The following is a 23,821-nucleotide window of genomic DNA, read 5'->3' as shown; positions in this document are numbered from 1 at the left end:
TCCCTCATCTGGAACATGAGGGAGACAGCAGCAGGTCACCAAAGTCTTTTAAGGACCCCGGGACAGAACGCCTGATAGAGGCTCCCAGTGAGGATTCTGGCTCCTATCCAGACATACCCCTTGTGCGCCGTGACCCCAGCATCATGTGTCCTGTCTGTGGCTCAGCTTCTCTGAGTGCAGATGGCCTCCAGGGTTGCTCTAGATGACCTCTGAGGATTGTTAATCTGGAACACCTATGCCACTTCTAAAGTTCTTCCATCCTGACTCAACATTGTTTGGGGGTAGAGTGGTGGGTGAGTTTCGCTTCTCTCTCTCTTTCGTCTCCTCAACGGTGGGAACTTTCATGATGACGTGGCCCTGCTGAGGCGACTGAGAAATTCAGGTGGTTAAAGGTGAACATGACTGTCCCTAATACAAGCGAAAGAATCCACTGGGACATTGTATTCCTTGGAAAAACCATTGTCTTTCTGTGCAGTTCCTTTTTCCATCACGAAACAGAAGGACATGCTTCGTCCTCAGTCAGCAGTATCACCTTCCGCCCTGGAAAGTCTCAAGCACAGCTAGGGATACAGCTTGGTGGATTAAGGCAACTGCCACCAAGGTACCTGACCTGTGGGACCTACATAGTGGGAGAGGAGAACTCACTCCCTCAAGATGTCCTCTGATCTCCACAAATGTGTCACAGTACGCATGTACACACACACACACACACACCCCAAATTAAAAAAAATAGAAATTGTTAGATGTCTCAGGCAGAAACTTGGATAACTAACCCTTTTTTGCAAATTACAAAGCATACCCCGATCCTCTGTTCATCCCGGAATCTCTGGGGATCATTTGAAGGCATGTGTTGCTGTGGGGTGGGGGGATGGAGGTGTTCTCTGGGCTTTCTGTCTCACCATGATTCATTTTCATCCCTTTGAGACTGGGCACTTCTCGTACAGGCAGATGTATTTGAATAATTAATATTCGGTAAGCCAAATGGCTAGCTTTTAATAGTCTGGATAGGGGGGACTCCTAAAACTGAGAGTGAGGTCTGTGGACGAAGGGAGGGTCTCCAGGAGCTGGGGATAATGCCTGTGTGGAGGTCTGTGGAAAATCCCAGAAGGTAGGACACTTGGGAGTTGCCCTCTTAGGCTTGTCATGCACACTTCTTTGGAGAGCGCCTTTGGTAGGAGTCATTCAGGGAAAGAGTGAGCAGCCTCAGCCCCAGGGGAGTGGCGGTGGAGCTGACATACAGATACTCCTTGCAGACCTGGAAGAGCAGTCAAAACTCAGATACCTGCTGAGGTAGAGAAGTTTCAATATTCAGTCAACAAACATTTGCTGACCTCTACTAAATGTGGCACTAGGGGTTATAGCAACTCAGGAGTCACAGCACTTTTCCCCTTGAAATAATCCCTGTCTGGGTGGGGCTTATGTACTATAAAGTCAGGACAGACAACAAACAATTCGTATCCTGGCTGGTGGTAATCAATATTTTAAAGGAAAAAAAAAAAAAGGGAAAAAGCCAGGGTATAAAGCCAAAACATTGGGGCAATACACTGAAATTTTAATAAGGGTAGGAAGGAAATTCCTCACAGAGGCAATGACAAATTTGTAGACTTGAAGAGGGGACTGTGCCAGCAGCTAGGGGATAGTGCTGTGAGAAATGGCAGATGCAAAGGCCCTGCGGCAGACGTGTGTCAGAGTGTTTCAAGAACAGCAAGGAGTCAGAGATGCTGGAATCAACACGTCACACAGGGCTTTTGCCCTGAGTGAGTTGGGAGACCATTAGAATATTTATCAGCCAAGCAGGATCCAACATTGATTGAAGACAATCCCTCAGGTTCCTGTGCCTTGCAGGTGGTAAGGAAGCAGGAGAAGGGCCAGATGTAAGGACAGATGATTATAGATAAAACTGGCCTGCCTGACGGGATGAGGTCCTGAGGACTGGCCAGCCCCTCAGCTTATATCCAAGAAAGAGCTGATAGGATTTGCCAATGATTTGCTACAGTGGGGGGGCCTGCAAGATGGTTCAATGGGTAAAGGTGCTTGCCGCCAAATCTGCCTATCTGAGTTTGCTCCCTAGGAGCAAGGAGGACTCACCTGGTAGAAGGAAAGAACCAACTCCTGAAAGGAAAGTTGTTCTCTGATCTCTACAGGAGCGCTATGGCATGTGCCCCCAGCCCCAAACACACAATGTAAAGAATAAATGTAATTAAAATGTTTTGCACGCATTTGTTTCCGGCCTGAGGATGGATTTCCAGTGAGAGAGGATGAGCATCTCAGAAGATGGCATTGTGAATGGAGCCCTCGAAGGCTGCATGAGAGACAGGAAAGGAAACAAAAGGCTTGCTTGTAAGCAAGGGGGCGAGGATGCAATGGTGGCATGTGTGCCCACCTCAGAGGGTTTCAAAACTGTTACGTATAAACACATGCCAGCAGGTTGTGGGTGTAGCTCGGTATTAGTGTCCACCCTAGCATGTGTGGGGGTATGGGGAGTGTGGGGTTGGGGGCCAAGTAGAGAAGCTTGGGTTCCATCATAAAAATAAACAAGTAAGAGCCACCCTCAGTGTGCTGTCTAAGCAATGTAGCAAGCAGGGCAGGGGGTTCTTTTTTTTTTTTTTTTTTTTTTTTTTTTTTTTTTTTTTTGAGTGATAACATTTGGCTTCAAGTCTCACTCTGTCTCTAACCAAGACTCAGTGCACATTATCTACGGGTTCCGTGCTTCTTCCGCCTAACTCCACTCTGCATTCTGTGCATTGAAAATGCAAACCCCGGAAGCAGAGGCCCAGCCAAGTGGCTTCAGATCCCAGGGAGGAAGCACAGGCTGGGCTGGGGTCTCTTGCTAGCTTCATTGTGTCAGGTAAAACCTGCCACCTCACCAGGTTACCCTGGGGGCTTTCCAAGCTACAGCTTCCAGAATGTCTGCTGGACTTTGGTCCACACTAAGAGCTCAGCGTATATATACGGGGCTTGCCACACATAGAGCTCCTAGCTTGCTGAGAGATGTTTAAGTGTGTAAGCACCTGTACAGGAATTCAGGCGGCCATCAAGCCTGGAGACATAGTGACAGATTTTTACCCGGCACTGTGTGGAGCATGAATAAGTGACTTATCACACACACCTGCCACTAGTTATCCCACCCTCTGTAGGTTTTGAGCACCCAAGAAGTTGCTAAAAGATGAACACCATTTAAAGTGTAAATAAGTCAAAGCAAGCTTCCTTGAAACAGGGGGCTTCATCTTCTTTTTTTTTTTTAATCTTCCACAGCACGCCTGGGTTCTTAGCCCTGTCTGAGAGGTGCTTAAGGAAGAGAGAGATTGGATCAAAGAAAGGGGCCTTAGAGGCCATTTTTTTTTCCTCAATGGCTTTCATTAAAACCAAGAAAACCAGACCTTCGAGAGGCCATTGGCATGCCCTAGTGACCCAGTGGGTGGGAGGCAATGGAGAGTTAGGCTCCTGATTCTTAGGTCAATGGCTCTCCATTATACCTCTCTGGGTTCAGGAATGAATGAAGCCAGCTAGTGGTAAATCAAGATTTGGGGGAAGGGGAGGTAGACTTGGACCCTTTGGTGGGCTTACTGCCTCTGACAAGAATCAGAGGCTTCCTTGTGATGATGGTAGGATAGAGTTGGGGTCTTGAATGGCCCCCTCGAGCTTCTGGGATTGCTCTGGAGCCTGCAGTGTTTGCATTGGTCTAGACATTTTCCACCAACCCTCCCAGCAAATATTTGAAGGCTCCGATACAATGCCACACAAATAACCATATCTAAAGCTCTCCCGTGTAAACAGCCTGAAGTCCCTGGTTAGTCAGCAGGGATCAGAGGAAAAAAAAAAAAAAAACAAAAAAAAAAAAAAACAAAACAACTCAAGCTGGCTTCTTCCTCAAAGCCATCTTCCAAGAAAATCCTCAAAAACAACCTTAAAAAATGGTCTATTTTTGTTGTGGCTAAAGTCAGGTGTGTGTGTGTGTGTGTGTGTGTGTGTGTGTGTGTGTGTGTGTGTATCTGTGTGTGTCTTTCTCTCTGTGTGTAACTGTGTATGTCTTTCTGTGTGTATATCTCTGTGTGTGTATCTGTGTGTGTCTGTGTGTATGTATTGTATGTCTCTGTGTATATATCTCTGTGTGTGTATATCTCTGTGTGTGTCTCTCTGTGTGTATGTCTCTCTCTGTGTATCTGTATGTGTCTCTCTATGTGTGTGTATCTGTGTGTGTCTTTCTCTCTGTGTGTATCTCTGTGTGTGTATGTCTTTCTGTGTGTATATCTCTGTGTGTGTGTATCTGTGTGTGTCTGTGTGTATGTATCATATGTATCTGTGTGTATGTATCCTATGTATCTGTGTATGTGTCTCTGTGTATATATCTCTGTGTGTGTATATCTCTGTGTATGTCTGTATGTGTGTCTCTCTGTGTGTATGTATGTGTATCTCTCTGAGTGTATGTCTCTCTCTGTGTATCTATATGTGTATCTCTCTCTCTGTGTATCTGTGTGTGTGTTTCTCTCTGTGTGTATATGTCATTCTGTGTGTATATCTGTGTGTGTATCTGTGTGTGTCTGTGTGTATGTATCGTATGTATTTGTGTGTATGTATCATATGTATCTGTGTATGTGTCTCTGTGTATATATCTCTGTGTGTGTATACCTCTGTGTGTGTCTGTATGTGTGTCTCTCTGTGTGTATGTATGTGTATCTCTGTGTGTATGTCTCTCTCTGTGTATCTGTATGTGTCTCTCTCTGTGTGTGTATCTGTGTGTGTCTTTCTCTCTGTGTGTATCTGTGTATGTATGTCTTTCTGTGTGTATATCTGTGTGTATGTGTATCTGTGTGTGTCTGTGTGTATGTATTGTATGTCTCTGTGTATATATCTCTGTGTGTATATATCTCTGTGTGTGTCTGTATGTGTGTCTCTCTCTTATGTATGTCTCTCTGTGTATCTGTGTGTATCTCTCTGTGTGTATCTGTGTGTGTGTCTTTGTCTCTGTCTCTCTGTCTCAGTCTCTGTGTGTATCTGTGTCTCTGTCTCTCTGTGTCTCTCTCTGTGTATCTGTGTGTATGTATCTCTGTGTGTATCTCTGTCTATGTGTGTCTCTATGTGTGTGTGTCTCTCTCTCTGTGTATCTCTCTCTCTCTCTCTCTCTCTCTCTCTCTCTCTCTCTCCCTCTCTGTGTGTGTGTGTGTGTGTGTGTGTGCCTGTGGAGCTGGATAGATGGTGTGAGCTGCCTGACATCAACCCTGGGTCCCCTGAAAGAGGAGCTCTTGCTCCTAACCACTGAGCTGTCTCTCCAGCCCTACATTTGTAATTTTTGATAAGTTTGGGTGTTTTGTTTTCTTTTGTTTTTTTTAATGAGGGCTCCCATAGACTAGAGAAGTATTCTGCCATGAGATGAGCCCTGCCATGAGACAAGCCCAGCACCATGCCTTTCTTCCTGTAGGTCCTAAATGAGCATGAATTAAACCCCATTGTCTAAAAGGATTGACTTTACCAGAGCACCTAAGCAAGTGACAGAGCTTCCCAAACAAAGCCAAAGGGACACATAGTAGCAGTGCAGCCCTGACAACAGAAAGTTGGCCAGCACCAAGTACCCACTTCATGACCACGGGTCTTAAGTTCTAGAGCCCCACTGCTTCAGTCTCCTCACCTGGAGCCTCGCCCTGCTAGGGAAGCACTCTGCCATTAGGGCATGACTCCAGCTGTTTGCTTGATTGAGACAGTCTCACTAAGTTGCCCAACCTAACCTCAAACTCACCCTGAGCCCAGGCAGTCATGATCTCATGATTCTCCTGCCTCACCCTCCCAAGTAACTGGGGTTATAGGCCTAAGCCACCATGCCCAGTGACACCGACCACTTCATACATCAGGATACTATTGTAAAAATTTACCTTTTCCTAATTCAGTCCAAATAATTCAATCCATGGCCCCATCAAATCCAAAATAAATTTTCATCCAATGAGCATTGAGTGTATTTTCATTTCAATATTTTATTTAGTACTTTTTTGCATTATTTTCTTTTCTATTTGTAGAGTCACTGTGCATCTGTGGGACTCCTATTATTGTTTTTCTAAACAATGATCCGATATCAAAAGTCCTAGGATCCCAGAGCATGACCCTATAACTCCAGTGAAGTCTCAGGTCCAGCTTCTGGGAACTGAACACTGCTCCTCTCTCCGCAGACCCGGCCGCTTCACTGCTCCATCGTGGCCAGCTCCAGGTGCACAGAGAAATTAATGAGGTGTGTGGGCCAAGGATGGGAAAGGTCAAGTTCTCCATCGCTGCTGACACAACTGCCAAGTGAGGCCACTGAGGGGAACTAGCTGCAAGGAAAGAGACGCCGACCAGAAAGCAATGTCCACTTCATTAACGGATGGTTCTGAGCTTGCGGAAAGAGGGCAGAGTGTAGCCTATAGACTGTGACCCGTGTTCCTGACGAGATGAGGGCTCTGAGCAAAGACTGAAACTGAGCAGCTGCCTCTGAACAGCGGCACCTTGGGGCGTTTCTCCCCTCCTCTCCGCTCCTCCTTCCCCTCCCCCTCCTTGATTCTCTTTTCCTTCTCTGCTCTCTCCCTCTCCTCCCCTCTTCCTTTCTTTTAATCTTTTCTCTTTCCTCCCTTATTTCCCACTTTTATCTATTTTTAAAGTTTATTGCCATTTCTCTTTTTCTCAGTATCTTCCTCCCTCTCCCTGCTTCTGTTATTCCATACTGTTAAACAATTACACACGCGCGCGCGCATACACACGCGCACACACACACACACTCATACACACGCACATACTTTTTTCTTCAAATTGTTCAACATTCCTAGCTGATAACTTCTATCTAGGTTTCTGTTTATCTAAAAGTAAAATAAGGGGCTAAAGAGATGGCTTAGTGGTTAAGAGCACAGGTTATTGTTGGGGACCCAGGTTCAGCTCTCAGAACCCACATAGTAACTCAGAAGCTCCCGTAGCTACAGTTCCAGGGGATCCAATACCCTTTTCTAACCTCCTGGGGTACCAGGCACAGACATGCAAGCAAATACTTATACACATAATTTAAATAAAAATAAAAACCTTCTACAGAAACATTAAAATTTAGTAAAATGTGATAACATCTGTGCATGAAAAGTCCACAGGGAAGCCCGCTCCTTCATATGCTAACCTGAAAAAAACGAGAACACTAAATGTTGCCAATTTTGTGCATGAGGATAGGAGTCCCCAAGCTGGGATGTGCAAGATAATATACAGAAGAAATCTTAAGTCTTCTTCATGTTTGTCAACTCCTTTATTTTTACATTAGTTTTATAAAATACATAAAAGGACTGAAACTGAGCAGCTGCCTCTGCACAGTGGCACATGACCTAGGTTGATTAGTACCCATACCAGGAATGGGTGCTCCCGTGGTTTTTCAGTTTTAACTGCACCTGCTCTGCCAACAGACCCCCATCACCTCCTTCCTAGGAAGAGCAGAAGGTCCCTGAATACTCAGGATCAAAGATGCCCCTGGGTCCCTCTGCCTGTAGATGTGTCCTGCTACCTCTGACAGTCTGGACGAGTGTCTTCTAATTCTTTTACATGTGTTGATTCACTTCTTCCTTACAACCGTCCTCTTAGGCGGATCTTATTGCTATTTACATTTAAAAGAAATTTCAACTTTTTGCTATGACTGTGTGTGTGGTGTGGTGTGTATATACCTGTGCACTTGTGCACATGGGTGTGTGTGTGCATGTGTGGGTTAGCGGTTGGTGTCAGTCAGGCGTCTTCCTCTATCACTCTCCAACTTATTTTATTTTTGAAACAAAGTATCTCATTGAACCTCAATAGGCAATTGGCCAGGCTGGCTGACCAGTGAGAGCCCCAGTGCCAAGATGACAAATCCAATCCCGTACTTTTACAGATGCTGGGATCAAAATTCAGGCCCTTAGGCTTATACAGTAGGCACTTTACCAACAAAGCCATTGCTCTATCCCCATTTTAAAGATGGAAACACTGAGGCCCAGTGTGATGGTTCAAATGTAAATGGCCCTCATAGACCCATATGAAATAGCACTGTTAAGAGATAGTCTTGCTGGAATAAGTGTATTACTGTGGAGGTGGACTGTGAAGTCGCCTATGCTCAGGCTATGCCCAGTGTTGCTCACAGTCTCCTTTTATTAAGATTTGCTTCTTTTTATTGGTTGCGCCAGGCAGTTTACAAATAGCACGTGCCCTACTGATTTCTGTAGTGTTCATTTGATAGATGAAGAACCTGGGATTCAGAGTGGCAAGCTATTCAAAGGCATGTTTAGGAGGCAGCAGAGACAGGTTTCAAATCTAGGTCAGTCTGACGCCAAGCTGGCTTCCCTGTGGCACCTGCCTCTGGTATGGAAACTGAAGCCAGGAGGGACTGCTTTTGAATCTCGACTCAGTATGAGAAGTTTCCTGCAATTCAAGTTCTCTGAGCAGCTGTTAAAAAAATTAGCTGGCTGTGGTGGTGCTCACCTTCAATTTTAGCACTTGGGAGGCAGAGGTAGGCATATCTCTTGACTTTGAGGCTAACCTGGTCTGCAGAGCAAGCTCCAGGACAGCCAGGGCTGTGTACAGAGAAACCCTGTCTCAATCATCATCATCATCATCATCATCATCATCATCATCATCATCATCATCATCATCGATAAGAAAAGAAAACTAGAAAGAAGAAGAAGAATGCTGTCCTGGGGACAACTATGAGGAATAAATGGATACCTGATTCTCACATTGTAAAGCCTGCTTGTTTCCATCTAGCATAAAGAGAGATGAACACATGTCTGTATCTCTCATTCCAACTCATTTTAGAGCAGGAATTGAATCTAACTTGTCCAAAATGATCCCAGACCCCTAACACACTGCTCAGCATGTGACTCACACTTAGGAAATGTTTGCTTGGCTGAGTCAGCACCCCCAGAGGCTCTCTAACCCCAGGCCTGAGAGCTGAGTCTGCATCTGGTCACGAGGGCATAAAAGGGTACCTTGGTCATCCCTTAGTGCAAGGCTGAGCGGCCACAGTCATGTACAGGGGACAAGTCGCAGCCAGAACCCTCACAAGACACTGTAGGCAGAGTGTAGAGGTGTGGCCCGGCTGCTCAGAACTCAGAACTCCAGGGTTCAAGGAGGGAGGCACGGGGCAATGCTAATGGGTGGAGATGCCTACCTAGCTCATAGAATGGGCCCTTCCCAAGCACATTTTCTGAAGAAGAAATGAGAAACAGACGTTCTATTTCCAGAGCATGGCATTGGCAGTGAAATGGGTAACTCCTGTGTCTTACTCCGAGACCTCATTCCTACACCTAGGCTGTGCCTTGTGCTCAACCTGGCATATAGACAGTGTCATTAGAAAATAACGGCTTAGCAGGGCATTGATGGTCCTCACTTCAAATCTCAGGTTCCAATCCTTAGCCACATGTAGGTCTTGGGTCAAATCTTGGGGGCTTCCATTTCCTTCTTATTAAAGTGAGAATGGATCGTCCAGTTTTATAGGTTTATGAGAAGAAAAAGTGTGGGAGTGACTTAACAACCTATTGCATTAGAACTTTATTGTTTTATTTATAATGTATGTGTGTGTGTTGCGTGTGTGTGTTGTGTGTGTATGTGTGTTGGGGTGTAATTGTGCCAGAGCCTGAGGGTGGACATCAGAGGACAACCTGCAGGAGTCAGCTCTCTCTTTTCACTTTGTGGGTTCTGGTGATCAAAGTCACATTATCAGGCTCCACGGCAGGTGCCTTTACATACTCAACCATCTCGACAGCCTGGACTTTACTTCATTTGCTACATGATTCTGCTTATATGTACTTTTTATAAACTTTAATATTAAAAACATTTCAATAAGCGCGCGCGCACACACACACACACACACACAATCACATCCCATTTGGATGTATGAGAGTGATCTACCTGTGACATCTGTCACCAGGGTTAAGTGGCTGATCCGGCTGGCTAGGTAACTGTTCCCTTTCTCCCTCACCACACCATGTGCTTCCCTGCAGCAGTTATGTGATGGAAGGACGAGAAAAACCTTCCCCAAATAGAAAATAAGCCTTGGGTCAAGGGATTAAGAGTAGAGGCATTCACCTGCTAGAACCCCAAAGCAAACTCTCAGAACTTAATTTAATATTAATCTGAGGACAAGTTCCAAGAAATGCGAGTAAAAGTTACAGTTTTTTCCCCTATACACTTTGGCCTATCATATCATTATGAATAAATATTTATGACATACCTACTATATGTGGAGCTCATGATATATTCTATAAACATCCAAGAACTATCCACTGTGTGCCAGGCTCTCCACTAGTCTCAATACTAACAGGTGTTGCAGAGAGAGGAAGCAGTGTGGTCTACTGTTCTACAATGAAGGTTCTCAATGCTTGGTGTAGTATTTATTAGTTTAATATCATACTAGGCTGCTGGTTTTTAATTTAATCTTTTACAAGCTACTGGAAACACCCTATTTCTAAAAATGACCCAGCAGAAGAATGTGAGTTGTTGAATCAAAAGACAAGAAATGTCTGCCCTTAGGAGTTTCCCTGCCTAAGTCATCTCATTGCAGCAGGCTTGGGGAATAGGGGCTTGGAGCTGGAAGTGATATTTTTTTTTGAAAGGTGTGTGGGGAGGGGTGTAGGTTGGGATTGCTGATTCATTCAAAGGGCTTCACACATAGTGAATATTTAGCAGTGTTTGGCAGTGATCTTACCTGTATGCTGGGTAGTTAGAAAGGAGAGAGAGGAAGGAAGGAAGGAAGGGAGAGATGGGAGAGAAAGGGAAGAAAGGAAGGAGGGAAGGAGGGAGGGAGGGAGGGAGGGAGGGAGGGAGGGAGGGAGGGAGGGAGGGAGGGAGGGAGAGAACCCTGAGCCATGAGTTAAAACTGAGCAAGTACTTGATTCGGGTCCTGCTTGTGCTGACCCATTCAAGATATTTCTCTGAGCTACATCATTGAACTCTTCCAACAACCTGGTGAAGCATAAATTCCATTGTCATCAACATTCACACATATTCATGATATAAAAACAAGAAGAAGTAGAATAACTTAGCCAAAGTCAAACTAGGCAGTTCCAGAAAGCAGCTGGTACACCTGACTCCAAAACCAGGACTGATGTCCTGGGTTATATGTCTTGGAAAGTAATCATTTCTTCTCCCAAATAAAGCATCTGCTTTTTCATCCCAAGAGGGAGGAAAGGACAAGAGACCACTTGTAAGGTCGATTTGTCTACAGGTCCTGACCTACAGAAGCACCTTACCCAGGTTTAACAAAGTGTATCCCATGAACCAAATACATTGTCAGCCAATGTTGTTATTATATAGGGTTTTTGTTTTTGTTTTCTTCCCCCGCCCCCTGCCAGACAGGACTTCTCTGTGTAGCCTTGACTGTCCTGGAACTCACTCTGGCCTCCAACTCAGAGATCCACCCACTTCTGCCACTCAAGTGCTAGTGTTAAAGGTAAAGCAAGCCCTATCACCACCCGGCAGCCAAAGTTTTTAATAAAGTTTTATTGGGACAACTACAGATACCCAATTTTGCATTGTATGCAACAGAATTGAGTTGTTGCCACTACAGAGACTTGAATGCCCACAGAGCCTAAGATATTTACTATCTAACCCTTTATGAAAAGGGGATTGTTGGCTATTGGGACATGCTTGATAACCTACTAAGTTTCTAGGGTTTTGTTTGGCTTGGTTTGGATTTTTGAGACAAGTTCCTGCTGTGTAGTCAGTCCAAGCTGGCCTCGAACTCTGGATCCTCCTCCTCAGTCTGCTGAGATTCGAGACATATGTCACCCCATCTAGCCAGCCTATGGATTTTAATGATAATGAACTATATATGTGGTGAATAGAAAAGATTCTAGAAGATCACACACCAACTATAAACAATTGGTAAGTAAGTTAATGACCACCACTGTATATGTTGTATACATTGGAATTTCTTTCATGTTGTTTGAGACAGGGTTTCATAAAACTCAGGCAAGCCTTGAATTCTCCCAAACGGGGCTTGAACTTCTGATTCTTCTGCTTCTACCTCCCAAGTGCCACCGTACACAGCTTTGGAATAAATTTTATTTTTTTTAAATAAAGTTATAATTTATGTACAAGAATGTGCACAAACACAGAGAACAGAGAACAAGGTGCACAGGTCCTGCTGTTGCATCCTGAGTCCATCAAAACATGAAAGCACCTTTAATCCCAGCATGAGGGACATAGAGACAGGTGTATCTAGAGGAGTTCAAGGCCAGCCTGGCCTACATAGTGAGTTTCAGGTCAAAAACAAAAACATAGTCTCATCAGGGGTTCAAGAGATGCCTCAGCAGCTAAAAGCACTTGTTGCTCTGGCAAGGATGTCTGCCTTGATTCGGAGCACGCATATGGTGGCTCACAACTCTTTGCAATTTCTGTTCCAGGAGATCTACTAACCACTTCTGTCTCTAAAGGCACCAAGCACACACATGATACACAGACATACATGCAGTTAAAACACGTTTACACATAAAATAAAAATAAATAATTTTGAATGGGGACTGCAAAGACGGTTTAATAGTTAAGAGCATCTGCCGCTCTTGCAGAGATCCTGGATTCAGTTCCAGCACCCACATGGGGGCTCACAATCCCCTGTAACTCCAGCTCCAGTATCAGACGCCCTCTTCTGGCTTCCTGAGATACTGCATGCATATGCTATACAGACATTCAGGCACACTCATACACATAAAAAATAAATAAATAGACGGCTTGATGGTTAAGAGCACTGGCTAGTCTTCCAGAGGACCCATGTTTCCTGGTTTTATTCCCAGCACCCACATGACAGCTCACAACTGTTTGTAACTCCAGCTCCTGGGGATCCAACACCCTCTTCTGTCCTTCAAGGGTATCAGGTACACACATGGTGCACACACATACATGCAAGCAAACCACTCATACAAATAAAAAATAATAAAATAATAAGTACATGTTCATGGGTATCACATCTGCTCACACGTCTGTAATTGCAATTACTTGATAGTCTCTTATATTGTTCTCAGTAAATAAACTATAGGTCTGGGTAGGACAATCTCAGGGTATGAACACTTAGGAGACCTACCTGCACACTCACAAACTGTTCCCTGAACTCTAGGTGCAGCTTCCTGTTCATTCACATGGGTAGCTGGGGGTGGTGAGAAGGGGTTAACACCAGAGTTTTTTGAGAGAGGGAGGTTTGGGTATCTGGTGTCACATCACAGTATTACAAATCAAAATTGTGTTGATTAGTGGGCAGTGGTGGTGTTGGTGGCCTTTTAATGGTTTTTCCCCGCTCAAGTCAGAAATCGATGCTCATTATACTATATCATGATATTGAGTAAGAGACAGAGGAAACAAAAAGACATTTATTCGGAACATGTCATTATCCTGTTTGAGTGGAGCTGTGAGGCAGAAAGAGTCCTCCTACTGGGCACAACTATAAGAACCAAGCATCTGTCACCTGTCACAACAAACTAGAAAGCAAGAAGGTGAAATGAAGGGCCCCTACTTCTGTGAACTTAATGACCTCTTTCTCGGATAAACAGCGATAGGTGTAAACCTTGTGTGGGGTCCCATGCATACAACCACCCCCTTCCTCCTCCCAGAGTCCTCCCACAGGTAAGCCTGGTACCTAGGATCTGCCACCAGCTCCGTCATTCAATGAATGGCACCCTTAGCAGACTGCATCAAAACCAGCAGAGTCTACACACCACCAGGTCTGATCCTGTGTGTAGCAGACCAGGGCTGCTGGCCTATCCCTCGTTAATATTCATCTCTCTCTCTGACCCAACCACAATTTCCTTCTAACTGGTTGTGTTTGAAAATGCACGCAGCAAAAGAATGTACGTAGACGTTCCTTTGCCTTGCCAGTGACTCTGAACATTTGTCTTTCTTTGTCCAGTTCTTCCAACCCTAATGTCCCCGATTCTGAGAACCCTAAGGGCTAGATTTTACCACTGAGAGCAGGCCTACCATCTTCAGAGACTGGGAAGTGTGTACACAGGTGTTAGCCAGCTTTGCACAGGTGGTCTTCCTCCGTGTCTACAGCTTTTCTGTATCCTAGATATTAGGAGCATATTTCACAAATGAGGGAACCGAGGTTCAAAATGGCCTCTACCCTGGGGAGCTACTAGTGTGTATGTGTGTGTGGATCTAAGCAGTTCCTTCCCCTCCAGGTCAGGTCCCAGCCTGCAGGTCTGGGTGCGACCTGTGCCTCCTTCCTTCCTCTCCGGGTCCCAGGGGAGATGTGGCAGAAACTCCTGCCGTGCTCAGGCTCAGGGCTTCCTTCCGGGCCAGACCTGGGTGGGCAAAAAAATTATTTTTCTTCAATGGCTTTGGGGATGCCTGCTTTAGGTGGCATGCAAGACTCCTGCCATCACCACAGTGAACTTGTGTTTATAGAGCGCGACTCTTAACTGCCAGCACAGCAGACGTCCGAGAATTAAGAACCAAAAAAGTGGTCCCACAGCTGCAATAGTCGGTCCTGCCACAGGTTGAGCCACACGTAGCCCTAGTTTTAGGTGCAGAGCCCAGGCGCTGTTGTGTTCCGGGTTTAGGCAGAGGGCAAGCCCCAGGTGTCCTGCTCTCGCCTGGCTTGGCGGGGCAGGTGGCTGGTGAGCCCAGCAGCAGCAAAGCTCCACTTTCGCTACTCCCTCTGGCCATAAATGAATCCGCGTCTCCTTTCAAGGGTCTGGCAGGTCTCTAGCATTCTAACAAAGCGCGGTCCGGGTCAGGCAATCCGGCAAACCCAAACTACCAGGCCGAGCTGAGGAGGGCCTGGGGAACAATAACCGAGGTAAAAAGAAATGGGTCCCTCCAATTCGTTCTAACTGCGCCTAAAACCACTCTTATTCCTGGCGCCCATTCTCAAAGGATCGGATTCGCCACCATCTGGCTACATCTCCAGGTTTGCTACCTGCAGACACCTTGGAGGCTCTCTGCTTTCCTCATCCTTCCCCACACCCCTTTCCCAAGGCACCCCAACTTTCTCCAGCTCTCTCACCTGAACCCCCGAAGCGCAGTTTCTTCTTTCTGGACTATAAGTCGAACCCGTCGCCAGTGGAAAGGCCTCCCACCCCCATCCAGCCTAGGCTGCAAGCCACTTGCTTTACAAGTCCAAAGGTCACCTAAAGTTTGGCTGATAAACAGAATCGGTGGAGAAGATTTGGAGCCCCCCAGCGTGAGTACAATGGGCTCTGGCAAGTCCCAATCCCGGCCCAAGTCTTTGGCTCCGTTGGACTGTCCCTTAGGCTCTCCCACTTTCTCGGTTTTTCCCCCTCCCCATCACCATTTGCATCTTGCCGAAAGTCGAGCCCTTCCCACTCATTTGCATATCTTATATGGCCTAATGGTGGAGATCATGGCAAGTTAGAAGTTTTCTGACTCCTCTCGGAGGAGTCTCCGGGACCCCAGAGAATAACAGGTGTCTGAAAGCTAAAGGGTGGAGGGGTTCCAGGACTTGGGGTTCTCTTGTAAAACTCCCCTCCACCCTCCTCTCTCACGCCCACCCATCCCCTCAATCCCTTCTTTTTCCGTCCTTGGAAAATGGTGTCCAAGCTCACGTCGCTCCAGCAAGAACTCCTGAGTGCCCTGCTGAGCTCCGGAGTCACCAAGGAAGTGCTGATCCAGGCCTTGGAGGAGTTACTGCCGTCCCCGAATTTCGGGGTGAAGCTGGAGACACTGCCCCTGTCCCCCGGGAGCGGGGCGGATCTCGACACCAAGCCGGTTTTCCATACTCTCACCAATGGCCACGCCAAGGGCCGCTTGTCTGGGGACGAGGGCTCAGAGGACGGCGACGACTATGACACTCCTCCCATCCTCAAAGAACTCCAGGCGCTCAACACCGAGGAGGCCGCGGAGCAGCGGGCCGAGGTGGACCGGATGCTCAGGTAGGCAAGCGAGCGGGGTACGCCCCAGAGCCCGCACAGTCTCTGAAGTCTGTGCCCCGCGCCAGAGGCTTGCGGATCAAACTGCTCTCCGGCAAGCCCCTTTCCCACGGGAAAAATACCCCGGGGGTGCTCCGCTTCTCTGCTAACAATTGAACCTGGCCCTCCACCGGGCGACCTGGAACCTCTAGGCTTCATCTGCTTCCACCTATGCGGGCACCCTGGACCTAGGCACCTTGTTGGTGGTACCCAGGCAAGAGAACGGAAGGTGCGGAGCCTTAGGTCACATGACCAGAGGGGCAGGTGGGTGCAGCGAAACAGCTGCGATCCCCCCAGGACCCACCAAATTCCCCAAACCCCAGGCCGCGCATTTCTCCCAGAGATCTGCAGTTCTTTGTAGAAGGCCTGGCAGCATTGATGACCGAGGCCTGGGAAGCAAGTTCTTTGGTTGTGCCCTTTACAGCGCCCGTGTGAGCTCCGGGTTTAGAATTATAAAGTGGAAAGTTTGTAGTAGGGTCACCAGTGGAGGGGGGAGGAAGAAAACACGAACGAAAGGGAGAGAAAATAGGTGGGGTACGTGCTCCTAAGACCACCACCCCACCTTTTTGCAGAGGTGGGCGTGTACGCATCTCGCTAGCGACACTCCAGCAGTCCTTGGGGAACCCAGGCTGGCTGGCGGTCTCTCGGGTGGCTAGGATTACTTGCGGGTCCTCTCGCCCGCCCGGGCCTTCTCTTTGACAGCTAGTTACTAATTATCCAAGGAGCCAAGCGGCTCCCTTAAACTACACGTAGCTCCGGGGCCACTTGGCTTCAGAAAGGAGCCCCTCGCGTGGCCTCTGACTCTTAAGCCCTGCGGCTTCTAAGTTTCAGAGTTCCAGAGTGAGTGCGGCAGCCCTCGGCGGCTCTGCTTCCTCTCCCACAGCGTGCGCTTGGGGTGGGATATGACCTTGTATTTGAATTTGCGCTTTGGGGATTGGCTTGCCCTCTAGCCAAGGCAATCTGGAGGACTTCTAAAAAATTTTTTTTAACCCCCTAAAATGTTTTTGCTCTGATTCAGAAGCTTGGGCTTCTCCCGTTGCTGTTTCTCCGTGTAGCAATGATTTTTCTGTGGCTGAGTTTAGGGGCCTGGATGGTGTCCGTTGTAGAGGGTACAGACTGGGGTACCGAGCTTCTCAGAAAGTCTGGGACGCCGGCTGGCAGGGAAGTTGTCCTGAGGCCTGGCTCAGGGACTCGGCATCTCGTCGCCAACCCCCTGGGGCCTAGGTCCTTCCTCCCGAGAGCCACTGTCTAGCTGGTCTCGGAGCTGACTTAAGCCCGGGAGGCCTAGGGCGCCTCTCCACCATGGTCCCCACGCCGGGCTGGACACAGCGGAGATGTAACATAAACTGCAGCACGTGGAGTTGGGGTGTTATTAATTTATTCCTATAAATCATCAACAGAAAGTACACAAAGAGCGTGATTAGGTTGAAAAGAGAGGCGGGTTATTCATTGGTGAAGTTGTAAACTCGGCTTAGAAAGGGAAGGAAATCAAAACGCAGGAGGGGGTGCTCGCAGGACACACGCACAGAGAGGTACAGGGCGCGCCCCCAGGTCCCCGCGCTGCTCCGGGAAGCCGACACCGGCAGAGCTCTGCGGGCGCAGAGTCTGTCTGAGTCTTAGGACCTGGGCCTTTTTACCACCCCTAAACCATGGGGAGTAGAAGGAGAGGAGCCCAGACTCTAGCTGGGGTGAGGATCCAGGACACACCCTGAAGCTTTGTCCCTTTCGCAAGCTGGTGCTGCCTTCCCTCCCCTGGGCCTGGAGCGTCCGACTTTATTAAAGTAATTTTTCAAGAAATTGCTAGCGGCTCTCAGGTCATTGCACAGCCGATTGCAGGGTACCAGGCACTCTCTTTTGTTTTTCTCTCCCCGCTCCACCCCCTTGTTCCCCTGTAAGTCAGAAAGAAAAGAAAGGTGTGCGGGGGAGGAGGGTCATTCGGTGGCGCGCCTGGTCGCCTTTACCCGGACTGGAAGAGCTTGGCCAGAGAGGAAGGTTGCAAACTGCGGCGTCCTATGCTCCCCAGCCGCGGCCAGGAGGCTGGTGTGCCCCAGGAGCTTAGGAGACCCGTAGGACCCAGGCCCCTAGTTCCCCCGCGAGCTTGGTCCCTAAGGACCAAGGCCCCTGGTTCTCCCGCGAGCTGGGGCCTAGGGTTTCTCTGCTCCGGGATAGCAAAGTGACCTTTGAGGAAGGAACGGGCCGGACCTTTCGGCCACTGTGGGTTTGCGTTTGACACCTGCGCTGGCTCTACAAAAGCCGAGCGCTTCTCACTACCACGAGTTTCTCCTACAGAGGAAACTGTATTCCCAACAACCCCTTACCTGGGCCTCAGAGCTCTCCCCTAGGGAATATGCGGAACATTCTGAGATCCAAGAAGATTTTTTTTTTATTTTTTAGTTTTTTTGTTTTGTTTTGTTTTTTAAGGTGTAACTACGCCATCTTACCCCCAATTCAAATCTTTTAATTCCGGACTTGAAGGTTTTGTCTCAACGGTTTTTCTTTTGTTTTTCTTTTTCTTAATCGTCTAGCTTTTAATTCCCTTTACACGGAATCACTCACATTTAGAACACACTATTATGCGAGGTCTTTTTAGGCACGTAGAATAACCGGTAAAGAAACCAAACAAAGGAAAAATGGCCAAACGATCTATTAAAGCGATACAGTGTTAACTTTTAGAACCCAAATACTGTTTTCGCTAGCTTTTGAAGCTATTGTTCGTATCTGTTAGAAATGCTTTTCCACCCTAAAACTATCGGTGGAAATGTTAACCAACAATGAACTTTTAGACGATCGCTGGTATTTACGTGGTTATGTCTAAAATGTTGATTGCTGTGTTTTTCTCCAGCTCAGGATGAATTCTACAGGTCTGACACTGGAACGCGTTTCCTCGGCTTTAGTTCTATCTCATTATGTTGTTTTACTTTCTGAGCTTTTATAAATGCTTGAGAAATTCGTTAATTTTTGTATAATTAATGTGAACGTTTACAATTCTCAAAAAAATCTCATTCAAAGCCTGGCTTCTCACGAAGCCAAGGCTTGCTGAAATAGTCACAATTCAAATGCCTATAAAATATCTTCCTTGATCGCTGGAGATTTTTAACACGTTAAACAAACTAATTGATTTTTCAGGCACCATTGAAAAATAATTGTTTTACCACTGTATCTAATTTGGCCTCAGCTTTAACACCAATTTTTATTGTTTCATCTGAACCCAATTTTTCTTTGCTTTTTGATGTCTTGTTAAGCATATATATATATATATATATATATATATGTATGTATGTGTGTGTGTCTTGTTAAGCATATATATATATATATATATATATATATATATGTATATATATATATATAGTGTGTGTGTATTATATCACCATGTAGTAAAGAATTGTTTCTGTAGCTGCATTAAATAAATAATATACATACTTGTATTGTTTCTTTAACACTTTTGATCTGTGACTTTTGATTATGAGACTTAGTCTCTTATGATTCTAATAGACTTTCTCATTCTAAGTCATCTATTTAACAAGCAAGAAAAAGTAACAGTGAAGTTGAAAACATTTTTTAAAAATGCCTGGGAGATATCCTTGTGCCTTGTTTATAAGCTGTGCTTGCATTTGTGAGAAATGAGAAACACGTCTATTCTCAGTCCAAACTTGAAATCCAGGAGAACTGCAACCACCCAGGTGGCCTTTCTATATCAGAGAGATCAATCATACAGGCAAACAGAGTATTTGGGATCATTAATGTCTTACTCCCAATACTGAAATTACTCTTCCTCTATGGGTTTTATTTTGGAGGCAGGGCTGTGGATAATAATAAAAATAAATAAAAAATAAAAAATGAAAGCATACCTGCTTTGCAAGTGTCCTGTTCAACTGGAGAGAACATATTTGAGAACACTTTTCTAAAACCCAAAAAACAATGTAATATTTGACTACAAAAGGAATCACAGCTGTACAAGTGCTTATGAAATATTTCAGTTTGATTGCTGGAGGTTTCTTGACACATCAAACAAAAATAATTTTATTTAATATACAGGCAGTTTTTAGAAGACTCTTGCTTGTGTCCCAGGAGGTGTGCAAACAGACCTAACCCTGCTTTAACAGACTAGACCTCCTTTTCAAAAAGAGAATAATATTGGAGAGGTTTCGACTAAAACTTTTAAAACTCATTTGGCTCCGTGTAGCCAACTCGGGCTGAAGGTATCTCCACTCTCGGGTGAGACTCTTCTCTTTTGGTCTCTGGAAGTCCAAGCAGAGCAGAACAAAGCAAGAACATTTTCTTCCAAGGCCTAGGGGATGGGGTCTGGAGAATGGGGAGGAGGGTCTGGCTTAAAGATGAGCCTATCTCAGAAGGAAAAGCTGTGTCTTGAGGGCTTGAGGTGGGAGGTACCTACTCCTCACATTTAGTTTGCTTTTAGCCTGATGCCTCTCTGGAGGCTGGAGTTCTGACAGGTGGGGAAATATGGGGAAATGAGGTTTTTGCTCCTTTCAGGTGACTACTTTCCCTTGGGCATTTCACACCAGCGTCCTAATGATCTGTTTCTCTGTCTAGTGAGGACCCGTGGAGGGCTGCCAAAATGATCAAGGGATACATGCAACAGCACAACATCCCCCAGAGGGAGGTGGTTGATGTCACAGGCCTGAACCAATCCCACCTCTCTCAACACCTCAACAAGGGCACCCCCATGAAGACCCAGAAGCGAGCTGCCCTGTACACCTGGTACGTCAGAAAGCAACGGGAGATCCTCCGACGTAAGTGTTTTAACTTTTAACTTTGCCTCTTCTTCAACCTACAGGGACTTTTGCCCTCACTCTGACCTCATGGGCTGCCTTAGTTTCCCCTCCATCAAGAAAGCCTGTTAAAGTAGTTGGCAATTCTAAGAAGCTGGCAGGTAGATACAGTTGCCACACAGTGGGTTATCTTGTATCATTTCTCTCTCACACAGCCTCTTGCTACACAGCTAGTGACACTGAAAAGACCTTCATGGTGTGCAGTGCACTCTGAATCTTTCTAGTCCTTCTTTCCAACACCTCTTTCGTTCTGGTTGACATATGAAGACAGTCTGAGTTTCCAAAGAAGAGATCATAGAGTGGTCAATAATATCGATGGTCACTACTGTTATTTTCTTCCCCTCAGGAAAAGTATAAATACCTAGGGTGTCTGTATAGATCATCAGAACCTCACCCTATTCCTTGGAAGTGATGGGGGAGGAGATGCCAGGGGTGGAGGACTGAGTCCAGAAGCAATTTAAAGCAATTGCTCACATTGGCCAAGATTGGGCTCAGCTGAGAGCGACTCCGCCCAGTGAAGACCTCCTTTCTGTCTGAGGCAGGCCACAGATAAAGCATCTGCACTTGGAGCTCTGACCAATTGGTTTTTGTTATTTTGTTTTGTATGTAATTAATCTCAACAAAATGTTTTTAGTTCAGAAGAAATTATTAAAGAAAAACAGCAAGGGGTTCTGAGCTATTTTGCAACAAGTTGCCTACACAATCCGTCCCCCCTATACTTTATGCGTTGTACACCCATCCTTCCACACACTTTTCATACAACTTCGAAATTTACCAGATTACCTTTGAAATGCTACTACCATGTAATACTTAGAATCCCTTAGAATGCCCTCGGTTATGCTGGCGATGATGTTTCGGGGGGGGGGGGGGTGTTACCTGATGGGAAGTAACTGCTGCTGGTTTGCTGATTCGGTTCTCATCACTTCAGAGTTTTTGATTGTTTGTTTGGATTTTTTTTTTTTTTTTTTGGTGGTTTTAGATTTTTTCCTTTAGTTTTTGGGGTGTTTTGTTTTGTTGAGGCAGGATCTCCATGTGTAGCCCTGGCTGTCCTGAAACTTACTCTGTAGACCAGGCTAGCTTTGAACTCAGAGATATGCTTGCCTCTGCCTGCCGAGTGCTGAGATTAAAGGGGTGCACCTCTATACCCAGTTTATACCTAATTTATTTCAGTTCTTAACCCAAGGTCTTCTTTCTGTCCCAAGATTCCTTCCACCCAAGAATTCTGAGAAGCTTAGGTCTTTACACTGAGGGTAATTGGAAACTTGAGCTGTTTTTATTTGGGAAGATCATACCTTGCCATTGCAGTTGAACTCTTTTGGACCCGGCCCATTCTCTAGAACTGTCTTAGCCACCACCATCCTTCCAATTCTCTCTCTCTCTCTCTCTCTCTCTCTCTCTCTCTCTCTCTCTGTCTCTCTCTCTGTGTGTGTGTGTGTGTGTGTGTGTGTGTGTGTGTGTGTGTGCTGTGAGCCTCTGTGTCTTTGCTAACATGTTCATAACATGTTCATAACATGTTCATTTCTACACTTCTATCATTTTCTGGGTAGGAATCTTTCCCCCTCTTTCTGGACAGTCACTTTTTAAAATTGCTCTTGGATTTTTTTTTTTTCCTACACATTGCTCCAAAATGACTGTGGTGTGTGTGTGTGTGTGTGTGTGTGTGTGCGTGCGTGTGTGGTGTGGTGTGTGTGTGTGTGTGTGTGTGTGTGTGTGGTGTGTGCACGAGTGTGTGTGTGTTTATTGTGTCTGTGGGCAGAAAGACACAGAAAGTGGAAGGAAAGGTTCGGGGCACTTGTCTCTGACTGAGGTTAACCCTTGAATTGGAACACTGTATGGACAGAGTAGAAGATGCTGTGAAGCTGTTTACTGGGTAGAGGAGTCAGTCCTTTAAAGTCTGGGTTGGCTCCCCTCCGTGGTGGTCATACTCAAGGGCTTGACCTCCTGACATGAAGTAGCTCTGCAGTTCCTGCATAGCCCCAAAACATTCTCAGGAGCCACAGTCTGCAAAGGCCGGACAACAGATCCGAGGGAGGACTATCTCAGCAGTCAGAATGGTATTCACTCAGCAATCCCAGGACTGACAGGGAGACACAGAAGACACTGGGCCATCTAACAAGATGCAAGTCCCAGAAAGAGAGCATCAGGATGCTCAAGAAGGGATAATTGATCAAGTGGATGGCAGGCTGCGAGGGATATTTCTGTTCAGTGTTATTATTGGTTGTTACTGGTTCATAGTTACAGGAGACAGAACTTAAAAACATCTGCCTCCTCCTGTAATTATCATACATACACCTGCCGTGTCCCAAGCACTATGCTAGTCTGTGGCATTCACAGACTGACACTCTCCTGAAGGAGTTGAGAAACCAGAGTAATTCATGCAAGCAGCTTTCCAAGCCCTCTAAAAGGCATGAACTGGGCAGCAGGGCCGCTGCTATAGCACCTGGAGAAATCCTGGAGGACTTACTGGAGGAGGTAGCATTTGTATCAAGCCTTAAAGGATAAAGACACACTAGCATAGGACAAAAATTGGGGAGATAAATAAAAGAAGGACCAAATGAATGAGTTTAATGGAAATAGAAAGAGGAGATGAAAAATAAAATTATACATAAAAGTTCATGAAAAAAAAACTAATAAATGATACTTACTATTCAAGAGCTTGTCTATGTGCATAGAACTTTTCTGTCTAGCTCCTAAGCCCTGGATAAGACTGCTGAAGCAAACGTTCCAATTTTTATGGGCATCAAACGTTTTCTGTTCCATTTAATTTGAAAGCAAGTGGAGGAAAATTGGTAGTAGCTGGAGGACCTGTGGGTGTCTGGTTCTTCAGACACTGGGTGTGGCTAGGCCAGGTCCCTTAGGGCTGTAGGCTCTGACTGGGCTACAGATGCTCTGGGTTCCGACTTGACCTCGTGTAGGCCGTTGTCTCCCAAAAGAGCAGTCCCTGTACTGCGGGGACGCATGCAGCAAAAGCCTCCTCCACCAAAGTCAGATTCAGGGAGCTTGGGGTTGTTTTGGAGTGATTCATAAGCTGGTGGTTAGGGACGGACAGTTGACGCTCATCTGACTTTAGATAGGTCACTTAACCATGGCGAACTGCAGGGGTTGTTTTGTTTTGTTTTGTTTTTGTTTCTGCTACTGGGAATAATGTTG

The 23,821-nt window shown here is 46.1% G+C and overlaps 1 protein-coding gene and 1 long non-coding RNA gene across 8 annotated transcripts in view; one reads left to right on the top strand and one right to left on the bottom strand.

Moving 5' to 3' along the window:
- Positions 1–13,309: 13,309 nt before the first annotated feature.
- Positions 13,310–15,576, bottom strand: LOC143442721 (uncharacterized). The gene is made up of 2 exons (XR_013111132.1): positions 14,960–15,576; positions 13,310–14,733 (listed from the first exon to the last, which is right to left on the bottom strand). It is a non-coding gene; the product is annotated as an uncharacterized LOC143442721 (long non-coding RNA).
- Hnf1b (HNF1 homeobox B) overlaps positions 15,502–23,821 on the top strand; it is a 54,298-nt gene continuing 45,978 nt past the window's right edge. For 4 of the 7 annotated variants that reach the window (XM_034506278.2, XM_034506277.2, XM_034506276.2 and 1 more), the window contains exons 1-2: positions 15,502–15,845; positions 20,433–20,632. In XM_034506278.2, coding sequence (XP_034362169.1) covers positions 15,502–15,845; positions 20,433–20,632 — 544 coding nt within the window. Of the gene's footprint in view, positions 15,846–17,360; positions 17,414–17,441; positions 17,570–17,642; positions 17,663–20,432; positions 20,633–23,821 lie in introns of those variants that run through there. The other 3 variants (XM_076936146.1, XM_034506279.2, XM_076936147.1) reach the window with 3 other exon arrangements.

This window comes from Arvicanthis niloticus, chromosome 6 (assembly GCF_011762505.2).
Source record: "Arvicanthis niloticus isolate mArvNil1 chromosome 6, mArvNil1.pat.X, whole genome shotgun sequence".
NCBI classification, from domain to species: domain Eukaryota; kingdom Metazoa; phylum Chordata; class Mammalia; order Rodentia; family Muridae; genus Arvicanthis; species Arvicanthis niloticus.
Note: the sequence above shows the minus strand (reverse complement) of the source record. Positions and strands in the feature narration are given on the sequence as shown.